This window comes from Pezoporus flaviventris, unplaced genomic scaffold (assembly GCF_033815535.1).
Source record: "Pezoporus flaviventris isolate CSIRO_AGI_PZ_B2104156 unplaced genomic scaffold, CSIRO_AGI_Pfla_v1 ptg000031l, whole genome shotgun sequence".
Taxonomy (NCBI): domain Eukaryota; kingdom Metazoa; phylum Chordata; class Aves; order Psittaciformes; family Psittacidae; genus Pezoporus; species Pezoporus flaviventris.
Genome location: NW_026892579.1, coordinates 29,861,830 through 29,878,262, shown reverse-complemented (window position 1 = coordinate 29,878,262; position 16,433 = coordinate 29,861,830). Strand labels below are relative to the sequence as shown.

At 40.6% G+C, this 16,433-nt stretch overlaps 1 protein-coding gene across 7 annotated transcripts in view; it reads right to left on the bottom strand.

Moving 5' to 3' along the window:
- Nucleotides 1–16,433, bottom strand: part of DST (dystonin) — a 296,486-nt gene that overhangs the window by 64,480 nt on the left and 215,573 nt on the right. For all 7 annotated transcript variants that reach the window (XM_061460566.1, XM_061460567.1, XM_061460568.1 and 4 more), the window contains 4 exons: nt 14,172–15,646; nt 4,285–4,446; nt 2,982–3,152; nt 1,569–1,735 (listed from right to left, as the gene is read on the bottom strand). In XM_061460566.1, coding sequence (XP_061316550.1) covers nt 1,569–1,735; nt 2,982–3,152; nt 4,285–4,446; nt 14,172–15,646 — 1,975 coding nt within the window. The remainder of the gene's footprint in view (nt 1–1,568; nt 1,736–2,981; nt 3,153–4,284; nt 4,447–14,171; nt 15,647–16,433) is intronic.

The following is a 16,433-nucleotide window of genomic DNA, read 5'->3' as shown; positions in this document are numbered from 1 at the left end:
TTGGTAAAAGCTCTCAACAAAGTTAGTGAGACAATGTTAATACAGCAGAGAGACTTGACCTCCAAACTAAAAAAGCAGTATCTAAAACATTTTTGTTTCAGATTATTACATTTCAGAGAAGGCTCTTGATTGCAAGAACTGCCTTCTCTACAAACCACTGTTGAACAAATCTCATTCAAGCAGACTTTTAAAGAGAGATCTGCCCTACATGAAAAACATCACAGTTTTTCAAATGGGGCTCTCATTCCAGATAAAAGCTATGTTTATATGTGCTTCCCAAGGCTAATAAACAATGTAGACTTCACACACTTAGCCACAGAACACTCAGTGAAGTACTCTACATAGTTTTCAAAATCATCCTCAAATCTCCTCTTCATTTCTAGAGACTGACCTAAGCAAAATGGATACAAGCTTGCAGCTAATAGATAGCTTTAGAAAAGCTGAAATTCAATTTTTAATCAAATATCTTTAGACTGGAAGAATAATATCAAATCAAACATGACATTCACCATGGCTAATGACTCAGATGCCTTCAATAAAAAAAAAAATAAAAAGAAAGAAGGAAATAATGGTCTATTAGTGGTTGACTCTGCTAATTAATCAATCATATTAGTAGCATGAGGTAACAAAAAAGGTTCAGCGTAAATGAACTAAAGAGGCCAGAAGCAGTAGGACACAACAAGCTGAATTCAATGCTATTCTAGCACCCAAATCCTAATACCCATTTGCTCTTCATTGCAAAGCTTCACTGTTCACTTAAATTCATTTTTCTTCAACTTTCCAAGTCATTTCTTGCTCTTAATTATACGCCTATTCAGGTCCCCATGTTATGCATACTCTTCCTCTCTCTGCTCTGAACAAGGTTGTCCTTTTTCAGATCCCCACCCAGAAAACACGATTAGCAAACCTTTCAACACAGATTTCTTCAAAGACAATTCACAGTTCACAACGTTCCAGGTATTTTATACACCAACAACAATTTGTAAATCTAAGTGTGTGGATACATAGATACCATGAGTATGCTTTTGGCGGTTTTATTTTTTCGGGGGTTGGTTGGTTCTTTTGGGTTTTGTTTGTGGTTTTTTGTGTTTCCTCCCCAGCATAAGTACATCAGCAACCAACAGTATGAGGATCAAGTTGTAGAAACTAATTATATGGACAACACCAAACAGAAACATGGAAGAACTGAGTGCTTCCTCCATAGCAACATGTCAAGATTTTGAAGTTCCAAGAGAGTGTTACTATTTAAATGTAAAATTTGCACTTGATCCAATGCAAAACAGGTTCTTGCATCAAGAAATCTGCATTCTAATCAACTAATGGAGATAAAATATTAAGAAGACACATATGAAATTAATCTTAGCAGACTGTAGCATCTTAGGCTAAAATTTTTAAAAGCTTTCGGTCTGTTCAAGTTACTTTGTGTTTCCTTCAGAGGTTCTATTATATCAACATCGAGAATGGCAGTACTTACACGATTTCACACCTGGGAGTTCCACATGCTGCTTCTAATCATCTATCACATCCTATGTATACATTTTTCAAATATATGAAAGAATTTCAAATACCTTGTTTCAGCTTTACTGAGCAGTGCATCCCATCGACTATCCAGGAAACTCAACTGTTTCAAGATTTTCACCTTATCAGCAGGTTCTGCTGACTCTGCAATTTTCTCCCCTTCACGCTTGATTACCTCAACGGTAGGCTTGCGGTCATCCAGCAACCTCTGGAGAAGCTACAAAGAAAGCAATCAGGCACCAGGTTATTAGAAACGTTGTAATAACACAATTGCAAAAACAGAAGGAACTAGACTTCTTGAAACCGTGTTAGAGCGATATATTGCCTATATTGTGATGAAACTGAATAATGCTACAGTGCACAGTGCAATACAATGTGCACTGCACGTCCAACACAGGTTCATTTCAGTTTCTCAATTGTTTTGCTATGAACAGCAGAGTTTCACGAAGCCCAAACAATCTCCTTGGTTTCTATGTGGCAAAGATGTGCGCAGGCCAACGAGTGAACATGTAGAGGAAAAAGTTCCATTTAATACCACTGAGGAAAACAAGATATTCAGAGTATCTGATACATTTTATAGGAACATTTCTGAGAAAGTTACATGCCCTTCTAGATCTGGAAACACAAAGGTAATTCTGACATATAGTTAGGAAAACACAATAAATAATACTAAACAAAAACTATTGTACAATCAACTCTCTACTTATCTGAGATACGATCTAGTCCAGTAAATTCATTTCTCCGCAAAGAATAAAACACACCTTTGTCTACAATCCTCCCTTCCTCCTTTCTCTAGCTGCCTTTGGTAATAGTAACATTTTGCCTTTGTAGATATCCCAACATGACAATCCCCTGGCACTACTCACCATAACTTCATATTAAATCTCTGGGTGGCAGTGGGCCACACAGTACAACTGCATGGAATGTATGTTTCATAAGCTACATTTTAGTTCTTTTTGCTATAATCATTATGAATATTTGCAAGAGTTGACAACACTGATAGTACTTCTACATTAGCACAGGCCATTTCCCAACAGCATTCCAACTAATTGCCAACAATGATCAGGTCAGAATCAGGACCAAGAGCCAAGTATTTAAGTCTGTAATCTGCAATATTACCTTGGAATTATTACAATGAAACTTTACTAGTTTTTATTTCCTACTTTTCAAATGACCAAACACTTGATTTCATGCTTTCTCTTTTTCCACTAGATCTTTAACAATCCTTTCCACATAGTATTAAGAATTCTAACGAAAGCTCAAATTGCAGTGTCATAGAAAATGAGCCCTTCTCCCAACCTTAGACAGATTCTTGAGTATTGAACAGATGGCTGCTTTATACAACTTGGCACCCTTCAATGTCATATAATACACTTGACCAGATTTTATGTTTTGCCAAAGCCTGAGAATTTATTCTCATTGATCCAGTGGAAGGAGAGATATTCTGAACTTATTTCACTTACTTTCTGTTCTTGTATTTGGGCCTTTACAACTTTGAATTCAGCAGATGGTGGTTTCTGATTAGCCACAAGGTCTTCTGTATCAATGAGCCAGCTAAGAAGAGATTCAAGGGCATCCTGAAATCTCCCACAGTGAAGAAGGGCTTCCTGCAATTGCGCAGCACGCTGGGCAACCTGAAAAAAAAAAAGCAGAAGATCAGACTCGACTCACCTTTTCTTTTCATGTCTGTGAAATTACTAGCCAAAATCTGTAGAACACCTGGCAATATCACAAACACTCTCATTTTCATATCTGTTCATAAGAGCACTATGGCACAATTTAGCATTCATCTCTCAGAGCTACAGACATCAAATGAAACGAGGTTGACTGCCAGAAAATCAGTAGTAGTTCCTTATTACAAGAGATGTAAGCCTGTTTTGTATAGCTATAGTATTATGAAGTATATTGACAGGATGTTTGTGTACCAGATCATCTTTATTTTCCTTATAAAAAGACTGAGCCAGAACCCAAAGTAGCAACTCTTAATACAGGGCAATAATCCATCCAATGGGAAGAAGACATAAGAGAGGAGAAGGCAAATAGGTGAACCACAGGTATCTGTTGTTCTGCTGCATCACTCCTTCAGGAAAACAGAGTGGAGAAAAATGAGTGCCATTTCTACTTCCCACCCTTTCCATTTTCCAAGAGCAGCTACTGCTGGAAGAGGACTCTTCAAAAGCAGAGAAAATAATCTACAGCCACTTTTCCAAAGCAGTGGTACCATCTCATGTCTTAAGCAATATAATCCTATACAGTATAAAACAATTATAAAGGAAATGTGCCACTAGTCACACAAAGCTGAGCCGTCTCATTGCTCTGTGCACTGCACAGGCACAACAGTGTACATGAACCAATATAATACAGAATGAAAAAACATCAGAACAAAGCCTGAAAAACAACTACTTGAAAGTGGCTGGCGACAAACGACATAGCTACCTTTCCCATTAAAGTGTCACAACTCTAACCTCTTTGATTGGGTTATCAAACTTCCCTGGTCTGCTTAAGCAGGAAGGAACACCTCGTCCTAGAGGAGTCTTTCCTGAATAAAAATCCAGGACAGACCTACAGAAAGTTTGACAAAACCTTATAGATGACAGTAATAGCTCTGGCTACTAGTGATACAAATCTTATCCTCAGAACTACCAACGAGTAATATAATTCCTATTCTTAGAGAGTATTTAATTTCCTGTATTTTGAAAGACGTCAGCAAGCAAATAATCAAAAAGCAGAGCACAACAGAAGCAGAACAGTGTACAAAACAATAACCTTCTTATTAAGAGTCTTCCATCGGGTGTTGACATCTTCAAGGTCATGTTCAAGGTTTTCTGTGGTGGAACTTTTAGCAGCACTTTGAATAAGGCCTTGACCCAACCAATTTACCTCCTGTTGTTTTACTTGTAAGGGTTCAATTTCTTCTTTCTGAAATACCTGCAGTTGAAATACAAAACACACATGAAGTATTGTATCTTCTGACATGGTAGTTACATCATGGTATGCAACAATAACAACATGAAAAGCTGAAAATTAGTGTTTGGAAGAAAGGAAACCATGCCTCATCAGCACCTTCCTAAGAAAAAAATCATTAATGTAAACAGAAAGGACTCAATCTAAACAGAGTAAATGCAATACACCACAGGGAAAATGACACTCATTTCCATGAGTAGTTTTAGACAGGAAGGAAAGGGATTGAGAGAGAGTAGAGTGACAAAAAATTAGGACAAAAGAAGAAGTTAAAAAAGCAGTAAAGAAAGAGCTATTTTAAAGTAGCTTTTAGAAGAATATAATGGTAATAAGTGAGGAGGAGGCATTACAGATGCTGCTGAAACAGTATCCCAGCAGACGCCCAGGAGAATGGGTTTTCATTCAGAGGGATTTCTTGCAAATTACCAGGGCTTTGAACCTACCCAAAAGGGCAGTTTGAGCAGTTCTCCGTTTGCTTTATTCTACTCTTGCAGGTATTTAAACTTTTTCAGAGCCAGATTATTACCATTAGCAACAGCAATGTAAATCTCCATTTGTATTCAGCTGCATTAGGATGCACTGACACCAGTGTCAATGAGATCAGAAAATGGCCTGAAGCCCCTGAATTAATTACACAGGCCAGTGAAAAATAACCAATGAATAAACAATGCTAAAGAATGCTCAACTTTTGACCCTAAATCCTTCTATTTCTATAGCAGCATTCAGTAACAGTTTTAGTGTACACTTAGTGCATTCAAAGCAACCTTTCTCAGCATCCTGAAAAGCAGGAATAGCTTTGAGCATACCAGTGATTCTCCTCTTTTGCACCAAACACAGCGTGCCAAGAGATTGCTTTTAAACCACCAGACCTCAGGTGGCTGAGCATGCTTCCACCAGCTTGACAAGTCAATCTAGAAGCTAGAGCACTTACACTAAACAGGAGGGGTCAAATAAATGAAGCAGCCCTCAGAACTTTGTTTCTACTGAGAAAAAAAAAAAAACAAAAACCAACCCTGAAAACTGTAAGACCGCAGTTACATGAAAACAGAGTGCAAGCAGCTGGCTGCTCCCAGAAAAAAGGAAAACGCTTGTGTTTTTCTTGACTGTAGGGTAGGGAGGAGGCAGAATAATATTTCCACACAGAATCAAAAACAAATTCTTTTTTTATGTGCCATAAAGCCTCATCTTTCTGAGAGCAATGTCCTACCACAGAGAGGACTGATCTCCATAATCTGTCCTTTAAAGATACATGCATTCCTCGCAGAGAGAAGCTTAAAATAAATTACAATTATTGCTGAGGCCAAAGTTTACTAGAACAACTTAGCAACAAAGCCTGAAGTATCTCAGATTTCAACCAGAGTGGGAAGAAAAAAATTACAGACCCGACAAACACCCTTTCCTTATTACAAAGCTTCACTTCTTACTCTCTTACTTCATCCACCACTTTCAAAGCACTGCAAGATCCTGTGCTTGTAAAATACTACCATAATGTCAGAGCTGCTCTCTGGCAAAAGGCAGCCTTCAGAAGAGGCGGTGAGCCTTTAATCTGCCTGCTTTGGAAACCACAACCACTCTTGCTTATACCTTGATGAGTAAGGCTGTTCAGGCTGAACACATGGCCTGTAGCTGCCCTTGAATGGCACTGCCCGTAACAAAGCTCTGTACAAACAGCCAGCGCCAACACGGGTTCAGAGGATGCACACTGCATCGGGACTAACAGCACCAGCTGGTGATAAATAAGCCTGCCCCACAGAGCTGGGAGTAAACACCCCCTTCAGAATTTGTCCCCAGTTCATGTGCTGTACTGACCATCTCACTATTGTGGACATGCCATGTGTGCTACGCAAATGACACTGATTACTGCCTCTGCCAAGTTAATAAAAAACCCCCACATTTTTGCAACAACAAAATCTGAAGAAAGCTTTAAACAAATATCTTTAAGGCTGCATTACAACTATTCAAAATCTATGGGGATTTTGGTTTTCGATTTGTTTTTTAATTACCTTGTTAGACAATAGGCCATTGCAGACTGTATCCAAGGTTTCTTGGATGTCAGTGGTCCAGATACTTCTCCCTGGGAAAGCTTTTGGACAGTTTACGGTACTACCTAATTCAAGCTGTTGAACAGAAAATGCCATTTCATTTGAGCCTGCACGTGCAGTACTGGATTCCTCTGTATCAGGTAAAATCTCATATTTTGCTAAATCCAAGTCACTAGTATTTACAGCAACATTCATGTAATAAACATCTACGTGAGGAAGCGCCTCATCCGTGTGATCCTCCTCTACTGTTGTGTCTTGTGTTTTAATTTTTTTATGAACTTCATATCCATTTTCCACTTCTTTTTTGTCAAGGGAAATACTTCCATTACCTTGAAGAGGATCTTCATGTGACAGAGTTTTCTCTTTGAAACCTTGTAAGTGAGAGTATTCCCCCTCCAACTCCTCCTGATCACTTTCACATGTCTGAGCATTGCTTTGTTTTACTTTTCCAGCAGGTGAAACATCATGCAAAGCCAATCTGCAGCTTTCTTTGACAGGGAGGCTAGTAGTTGCAAGCAGTGGGGTGTGCTGCTCTCTGCAAATTGCTGGAAAATATGGTCTGAACTGACCTACTGCATGGATATCTTCTGCAGAAGATAAACTTCGGGTCTGAGTTTGCTCCCCTGCTAACAGTGTATCTTGTTTTTCTTCCCTTTCTGTTGGAGGGCTGCATAAACCAGAATCATCCTCTTCTGAGGTAAGAGAATTAGTACCCCATTTGCATTTGCCCAATCTAGCTGTATCTGACATATCAGCAGTTTCATTAAAGGAGCTTTCACTTTTATTTGTGTAATCTGAAAAGTTGGGCGGAACAAGCATTCTCCATGATCTCCTATGCTCCTTCTTTTCTGTGTGAGACTTTGCTTTAGGTAATGCAGCTGTCCGAATTATATCACTGTTCAGTTTGAGTGCATCAAAGATCATTTTTTCATCTAACTTGTTAGCTTCACGGCTTCGGAGCTCAAAAACACTGGAAGAAGTAAGGGCACCATTGGAGCACAAAGTGCTGATGTCCAGTGTTCTATGACTGTAGGGTAAAGTCCGGTCAGTGAAATGCCTCGAGGTGAGGCTGCCCTTGGAGCCCGAATCAATCTGTTCATTCAGCCGCACAGTGTCATAGATGGACCTCTGGGGAACGTAGCAGTCCTCGATATTTAGATCTTCCTCTTCTTCCCCTTTGCCAACACATGGGGGATTCTGACGTAGACAGTCTGGCCTGCTAAGTGGCTTCCCCATCCTGAGAGTACACCACTATACCTCTGTTTTCATGGATATACGGGAAACATTCAAAAGACACTAGCACTCTACAGAATTACAGTAAACTTGTCCTTAGCATAAGATGCATAGATCCTAAATATACACTGTAACTTATGAGGTGGCTGAGGTCGTTCATAATCAGTGCATCAGTTTAAACGCAACTTTACCTGGATGTGAGGTTCCTCCACCCCCCCACCCCCCCCCTAAAATATAAAGTGCTTCAGTAAGAAAGTAACATAAATCTTCCAATGTCACAGAAAAACAAGGTATAGCAAAACTCAGCAGTGGCTCAAATATTGCAAACACTCCATGGAAGGCTTCATTTATTTTTCCGGGTCAGAATCCATATCTGAAATCTCCCGAATAAGCCTTCTAAATGAACAAGCGTTACAGAAGGCAACACGTTATCTTCTGTAGGTGACGGCTTAACTGTAATCCATTTAGCTGGTTTGCAGAGTCCCGTCTCCTTTATAAATAAAACATGGTGTGGCAGCTTAACAGGACAGAATCCACAGTAGCTGTGTACGGTCCAAAAAAGGCACGGAGAAAATCTTTGGGGGGATGGGGGGAGAAATAAGTTAAATCCAGAACAGTAAGAATAATAGACCAGCCCTTTACTTTTTTGGCAGTAGCTATAAATAACCTTGATCCGAAAGGCAGCTTATCCTCCTCTTGTACCAGGCTTGTCCGTGGTGCCCCAGTAATGTGCTGCCCCACAGGAAAACATCACTTTCTAGCAGCCAAGCCAACGCGTCCTTCGAGTAGGCAGTCGGAAAACAAACGTTACACCGATTCTCTCAATGCCCTCCCGGTGAGCCGTTTAAGGCAGCTGCAGAGCAGAGCAAGCGTGGCGGGTGTTTCCCGAAGGCACGGCAGGTTTGCGTTCGGCAGGTCCCGACTACAAGCCGCAGCCAGCGGTCTGTCCGCGCTCCTTCCCCCTCATTTCTGAAGCGCGGCTGCCAAGGAGGAGAGGCTGGAGGTTCGCCCCGTCCTCCCCCAGCGAGCCGCCCAGCTCTGCGGTTCGCCCGCTCCCGGCGGGCCGGCAGCGCCCGCCCAGCGCCGCGCTGCGAGAAACGCCCCGTTTCGCTCTTGAGGCAACATCTGCTCCCGGCCCGCCCGCTCCCGCAGCGCCGCTCCGGGGGCTGCCCCCGGCCGCCAGCCCGTCCTCCTCCTCCTTTGCCTCAGCCCCCCGCGCCCTCGCTGCTCGCACCTCCACTTCAGGCGGCTCTGCCGGCGCCGTGCCGCGGGGCCGGGCGGGGCACAGGCGGCCGGCCAGCCTCAGTCCACTGCTGAGCGCCGCCGCGGCCCGCAGCTCCCAGCCCGCACCGCACCGCACAGCACCGCTCAGGCCGGCACGCGTCCCTGAGCCAAAGTCTGGTAACAACACAAAGCGCTGCTCTGGGCCACGCTTTGCACCCCATTTCCCCACCTCATAAAGCTGTCATCTAAAAGAGGTGCTTCCACTCTGAAATCAAAAGTTTATCTGTGCATCATTTTAAAAATATCCCTCAAACTCATCTTTAGTGATCAGAATGGCTACATATTACTCCACTCGACATGCAAAGAGAGTCATTCAGCCCAGTTGTGACTCTCTTCAATGTGGTTCCTGGCCCCTTGGCAACAGCTTAGGGTGGCGTTGTCTGACGGGCCAGCCAACATCTCAGTGCCAAGCCAACCCCTAGATCCCACCGAAAGAAACATTAAGATGTTGGAAACAAGTATCAACATTTGGGAAGCATCTTTTTCATGGAACCCGGAGCAGCACAAAATCAGCCTAACAGCACAAAGGTTCGGGTTTTGGACATTCGCATCTTTTAAATACAGTTCAACACTTTGCACCTACAACTCTTGCTCATAATCATGCAGGTGAAAGGCTGGGTAACTCACAGGTAACTCACCAACAGTACAGAAGCTGTCATGACCAAGCTGCTCTGCTCCAGCAGAAACCATACCCCTAACCACCAAAGACCTGCACTACCTGTGTGACAGTGGCTATCAGTTGTAGTGGCAATTCAGACCTCAGCCTAAGGACAGCATATGGCACTTAGAGCTAAAACTTAACATGGCATTAACTACAATCAGCTGAAGCTTTCCCCATTAAGCAACCAGCAGGATACACTGTATGCAAGAAATACAAACATACCACACTTCATGTTTATTGATTTATGTGATACACAGCCACCTACATATCCAAATACTTAAGCCTAAATACTGAAAGTGCAGGAGACAAATTATCTTTTCCTCTTCTCTGGTAAGCAGATATTACATAAAAATTATGCCCAAATGATACTCACCTCTGGATTCTGTAGTTCAGAATATATACTATAATGGTAAAGGTGAAAAAACACATTTTTTGAGGTGCTGTCACCTGTGGTTCTTCTCACCCAAAACACCCACAAACAGATCCTTACTGAATTCAAGGAATGCTGCACCACGTACAGGTCAAGTACATAACCAAAAGTGGTCTGTATTTGTTCAACAGCAAAATTATTTTATTAGCATTTAAAAAGTATTTTACCATTTTCACCGTATCTACTGAAGACTTCCGTATGGCGCATCAGGGACTTTCAGATACGACACTTCAAAAAAAGGTTGAAACAGTTGCTTATTTCACTTCTGCTTTTCAACACAGACTCTTAACTGCATTAAGTCCCAAGGCAGGTTAGTATCTTATTCCAGGGTTTGTAAATCAGTGCATGGGAAATGCAACACTTTTCGTTTCTGATTGATCATAAAGATTATTCTTTCAATATTATCTGCCTTCAAAGTTAAAATCAGAGGACAGACACACTCTACATAACTAACATAAGACGTTTAGATGTGGTACTTAGGAACACGGGTTACTGCTGGACTTGGCAGTGCCAGGTTAACAGTTGGACTTGATGATATTAAAGGTCTTTTCCAACTTGAACAATTCTATGATTCCATAACATAAGCCAATTAAAATCTTTGCTCAAGCTCATTGGCAGGAATACTCAGGCTAGCTAAAAATTCCCATAAAGTCCAATTAGAAGGCAAACTCTAATGACTACATCTCCTTTTGTTCCAAAAATAAAAGCAAAATCAAATGAACCATACCCTGATGTAAGCTGTAACAGTGCCATCCTGGTTTTACTAAGAAGAATGCCTTGTAATAGCAGTACAAAGAATTGTGCAAAGTTTGAAGCAACATAATTCAACTTCTGGGGGTTTTCTTTCTCCATTTCAGAGAGAAACTAGCTGTAGATACTACTCCTACTGCAAACATCCCAAGCACCGTGTGGCTACCCATACCCAAGGCATTTGGTTCAGCCCATCTGCACAATCCTTGTGTTTTGCTTTTGAAGAATGGTGGCAAACTCAGTGTACCTTAATACTAATTCACCTAATTTACTGAAGCTTCCTTTTAGTACCAATCTATGCATTGCACACAGACTTGGGGGGGGGGGGGGGGGGGGAGGGGAGTCAAAACATCTGAGTTAATTAGTGATTAATTTATATTAATTGAGACAAATTCTCAAGTTGATTATTCTCTTCCTGGAGTACTTTGTGAAGTAAGAGTCATGGTTGTACCTTTTCAAATGGATTCTGCTGCAGATTTTCATCTACAGAAAGCACCTTTTATATCTGCATTGTAAATAAGTATAGTTTAACACTGACAGTACTTTCAATTTAACACTCTATACAGAGCAGAGTAAGTAGATTACAAAGAAGGAATATAAATAAAACAAGTATATATATGTATATATATTTTGATAAATATATATAAAATACAACTCAAAGCCTGTTTTGGGTTTGTTTTTTTGTTTTTTTTTTAAATAACTATACATTTTTATGTCATGCCAAGAAGACTCACAAAGCTCTAACTCTTTGTACATAAAAATTGGTCAAACCACAAAAACCACCTTTGGCCCATTACACAAGATTCTTTCCTGAAGAGAATGAAGATTTCATGTGAATAAATCTATCTACCAAGGAACAATTCTTTTGCTTTACTCGTGAGGAACAGAAGTTGATTGTACTTGACCGCAGAACCTAAAGCTGTAAGGAGCCAGACTGTGGTTTTGTGGCCACAGCCACATTTTCAGGTTGTGTTTGCGTACGTGCACAAACATGCGAGCAAATACACCGCGAGTGGAGCAGGATTTGTGGGAGCCAGACTCCCTACAGTTTGCTGCCTCAGGTGAAATTGCTCTCTGGGAGGGTAAGGAATATGAAGAGGTACATTACCAACTGTAATTTTCCTGTGCCCCAGCAGCACTCACACTGAATATTAGGAGAGTAATCATTGACCCTTATCCTCCTGCTCTAAATATCCCTTTGCTACCTAATCACCTTCACATAGTAAAATTTTCCATTCTTGGTCTTCCTATTTCATTTCTTCAAAGGCTCGCCTTTTGCTTCTTTATTCCTCCATTTGCTCATCGCTTATTCAAACAACCCCTTCACCTTTTCATCATTTTTCACCTCCTGTTTAATGGTATTGTGTTTTCACTCATAAGCAAAAGCATGGCCTAAAATAGTCGCTTCAAGCAAAACATATTTCTAAGCTCATAAATATCTAATATAAATAAAATCCTGGAGTAGCCTTCTGGATATAAACATGCCAGTACTACTGTTCTCCTTTACATTTCTTCAGATTTTGGGGGTTTAACATACAAGCTCTTTGGTTCTATGTTTTGGACACTGTCTCCCCACAGGTCTGCACAGACCAAAGAAGGCTCTCACTCCTGAACTGTGGAATTACTGCATCTTTTCCAATGCCCCAATGAAGTACAACACTCAGACAATGCACAGGGAACTGGATTCTTCTACTGTTGGTGCTTTGGATTGCTTCCCCCTAAAAGCATTGTTCTTCGTAGCCAAAAAAAAAGATAGCTATATATATATAAACACACTCATAGACACTCAAAGACCTGAGGCTGCAACTAATGTTTGAAAATGCAGTGAATGTGGTAAGAAATCACAAACTGGTGACAACTGAAATCCTGTATGGTCAGTGTAAGCAAGAGCAACCACAGAAGGAGCTTTTGCTCTTTTCCAATATCCAAAGTATTTTACTAACCATGTGTGTGTATATATATATATATATATATATATATATATATATATATATAAAAGCCATTTGTTTCTCTTTTAAATTGAGATAGACTTGTTAGGACAGACTGGCACACAATTTTAATCCTCCCAGTCTAATGGAATCTTCTCATAGTGTAACTATTTGTTCAAGATTTTTTGGTCTCTATTTATGCATTCTGAAAGATCACAGCAATCCACAGTAACTTGCATTGGAAATTCACAGATTAAACTGCAGTTTTATTTCTTCTTTCTAATGTGGTTTAATTTACCCAAGCAAAATGCACCCTCTGTTGGGCCAAGCACGTAATGACATTTGTCAAGGATCATCTTTTAAACAGCACGGTTTATCAAATCCTGTTATGAATGTTTGCTTTTATGATTAATTGTGAACTAACATACAAGTCTTACAAACATTTAAATCAATATTAGACTGAAACAAAACTAAAGCAGTGCAAAATATTCAGTGCTACTATATAGCCATTAGAAGATTTATTATCTTTTTTAAACACTGCTTACAACTGCAGGATTTATAAATCTTTCCAGTGAGCACTGGAAATTCATTTATTGCAACCTAAACTAAACAAGTATCTATTTCATTACAGTACCAAAACACAATTAACACACTATCACTGCAATGGATTTTTCTGATCTGGACCAAGACTGCTAACTGGCATATTAAAAAAAGCTACAAACAGAAGCTCCAAAGTGTATTTTGGGTAAGCTATGGTAAACTCCCAATATAAAAGGGGGCTTATTTTACCTGATTTCTTATTAGGGTATTTCTAGGTAAGGGTGGGATTCAGGGAGGTAAGACTGGCCAGTCTATTAGAACAGAAAATGACAAAAGGTCTTAAACTTACAAATGCTGAAGCCTATACCCATGGGGGGAAAAAAAAATATACTACTCAGATGAGAAAAGTGAATACAGGCTGGTATGTGAACACTGGAGTCTAGAACTCACACCACAGCGAAGAAGAAAGTTTGTGTAATACATGGACTTCAAAACAGACACAATATGCAGTTCTCAAAAACAATAATGGCAGATGGATTGCATAAGGAAACAAGATAGTGAGGGGAGATTAAGAGGGAATTGGAGGCAGGACCTGTGAGCTGGGATGCAAGGTTTCCAATGTCTGCTAAGCCATAGTGAAGGAAGGCTTTGGAGCACAAGAAGATACCCCATTTAAAACAGATTAAAAACATACGGGTAGAACTGACTGCTGTGAAACAAGACTCCTTCAAGGTCTGCACTTAACCAATTCCTTTCACAATGATATTTAATAAAATTGCATTGTGGTAGAATACTTTGTAGCAGTGAGAAAGAAATTTTCCTACCTTGAATGTATTCAATTGCTGATTGATAGTCTCTGTTTCCATTCCAACAGGACCTTGTGACTCTTCATGCTCTTCAGCTCTCCGAAGCAGACTGGAAAATTCTTTTCGCTTACTGTAAAACTCCTCCACACGGCCAATAGTACCCTCCACTTGATTTTCCCTGGCTTTTGCTCTGTCTAGTAACTTGTTGCACTGTTTATTTAAAGCTTCCAAGTCTCTTTTTATACCAACAAGATCAGGAGAAGCTTCAGCTTCTGTGGCTAGCATAATTTTACAGTTTTTATTAGCATTTTCAGTACACAAGATAAGATCTTCCAGCTTTTTCAGGAAACATTTTATGTCCTCTCTCTGTGATTGCAGTACCTTGAGATCTCTCCCCACTGCAGCCATGCTATCAAGTTCATCATCAAACTCTGCAAACTGAGAGAACATCTCTCGGATGCTGTTTTGAAAATGGCCAATTCCCTGAAGTTTTGTCTCTAAGAACGAGCACCTATCTTCAACCTGCTGGTTCACAGCTGTGTATTCTCGTTCCAAAGATTCAGCCTGGAGCAAAAGGTCAGTAACACCAGCTGAATCAGATGCTTCGACCACCAGGTCCTGGGCAAGCTTTTTTGCTAAATCAACATGAGGCTTTAAAGCCTGCAGGGCTTTCTGCTGGGCCTGCATCATTGTCAGGTGTTTGTTACTGAATGACTGAGGTCCAAGTGAGTCGTGAGCTTCCAGATGTTCTTTGGCACTTTTAAGCTGTTTTTCAGTTTCCCTGGATGATTCCTGAAATTCTTTCAGCCTTTGTGCCATGTTTTCCAAGCACTCTCTCTTCTTATGCAACTGTTCTGTGACCACATTCACTTTCTGATTCAGCACCTTAGTTTCCTCCTGAACAATTTCTTTATCTGTTTCACTTGCACTGAGCAAATTTTCAGCAGTATTATTTAATAGCTCCACTGTCCCATGGTGTTTATCCAGGTCTTTCTGCCAGGCCCTCACCTGAACAACAGAATTCTCTATTTCAACAAGGTTTATGCCAACTTTTAATTCACACAGGTTGCTTTGGCACTTCTCTATCCATGGCTGCAGAGTTTCTACATGGTGCTTGTATTTCAGGGCTTTCTCCAAACAATCTGTTAATTTATCTTGTCTTTCTTTTACCTGCTTATTAATTTCATCCCAGTTACTTCTGAGTGTAGCAATTTGGGATTGCAATGCTGCTTTGTCAGCTCCTTGAGTCTTCTGTAAGATACGTTCTCCTTCTGCAACAATTCTTTCATATGAACTGATCTGATTGGTCATGGTCTTCTTAAAATCTTTCTGCTCTTCAATTAGTGATTGCAAGGTATCAAATTTGGCAGACACAGGACGAGTCTGGGTCAGCTCTTCTTTCTTTTTGCCTAACCAAGCCTGAAAGTCCTTAGACATTTGCTGGAACTGATGAGAAGTGGCATATGCCGACTGAAGCTGCTGAACATGGTTATCTACAAAAAAGAAGACAGCACAGAGGTTCATTCTCAGAACCTGTATTCAGTGAAGAAAGAATAATGAATATTGATTCTATCATGAATGATCATTAATGTAAGGAAAGCTGGTCCTTAGTATGTGGTGTTCAACTGGAAGACAACCAAGTCAACCAAGTTTCTTGCAAGGGACAGACTTGTGCCTGTACTACAGCAGAGCAGTGAAGGCATTTGGACATGCATCCAATGAGATGAGTTTAGCTAGTCTGTGCCTAAACAAATTGTGCCCAGGCAGACTTTAGGGGTAAAAAGCAGAGTCACGTTTCATGGTCTTATGAAGTGCAAGCACAGGGAATATGATGTCATCTAGCCTAACAGTGTCTAATTCATGGCCTGCAGGCAATACACGTTCTTAGGGAGATCCTTTGAAGTTCCTTGTGACCAGAGGAAATTGAAAAGCTAAAACTGAGGCTGTTAGGGAGAACAAAGTACAATACTGCTTGCAGTGTATTGCTTGCTCAGTTCTTCTCTTCACAGGGAAGGCTTTCTATTACTAGTCGTCTTCTGTCACAGGCAGTTTTATACAATCACCACTGCATTTCACTAAGCCTTTAACTGGTCTTTGCCCCAAAATTGTGATTTTGGCTTACACTCTGCACCTACGCAGCTAGGTAGTTCAATGAACAGAATCCTCGTTTGGTATTCTAATTCAGTGAAGAATGAAGGAAGAGATGAGAAAAGCAGCACTGCTACTGTGCTTCAGATGCTCTTCCAAACTGTTCACTAGAGACCCCAAGTATTGCTTTTA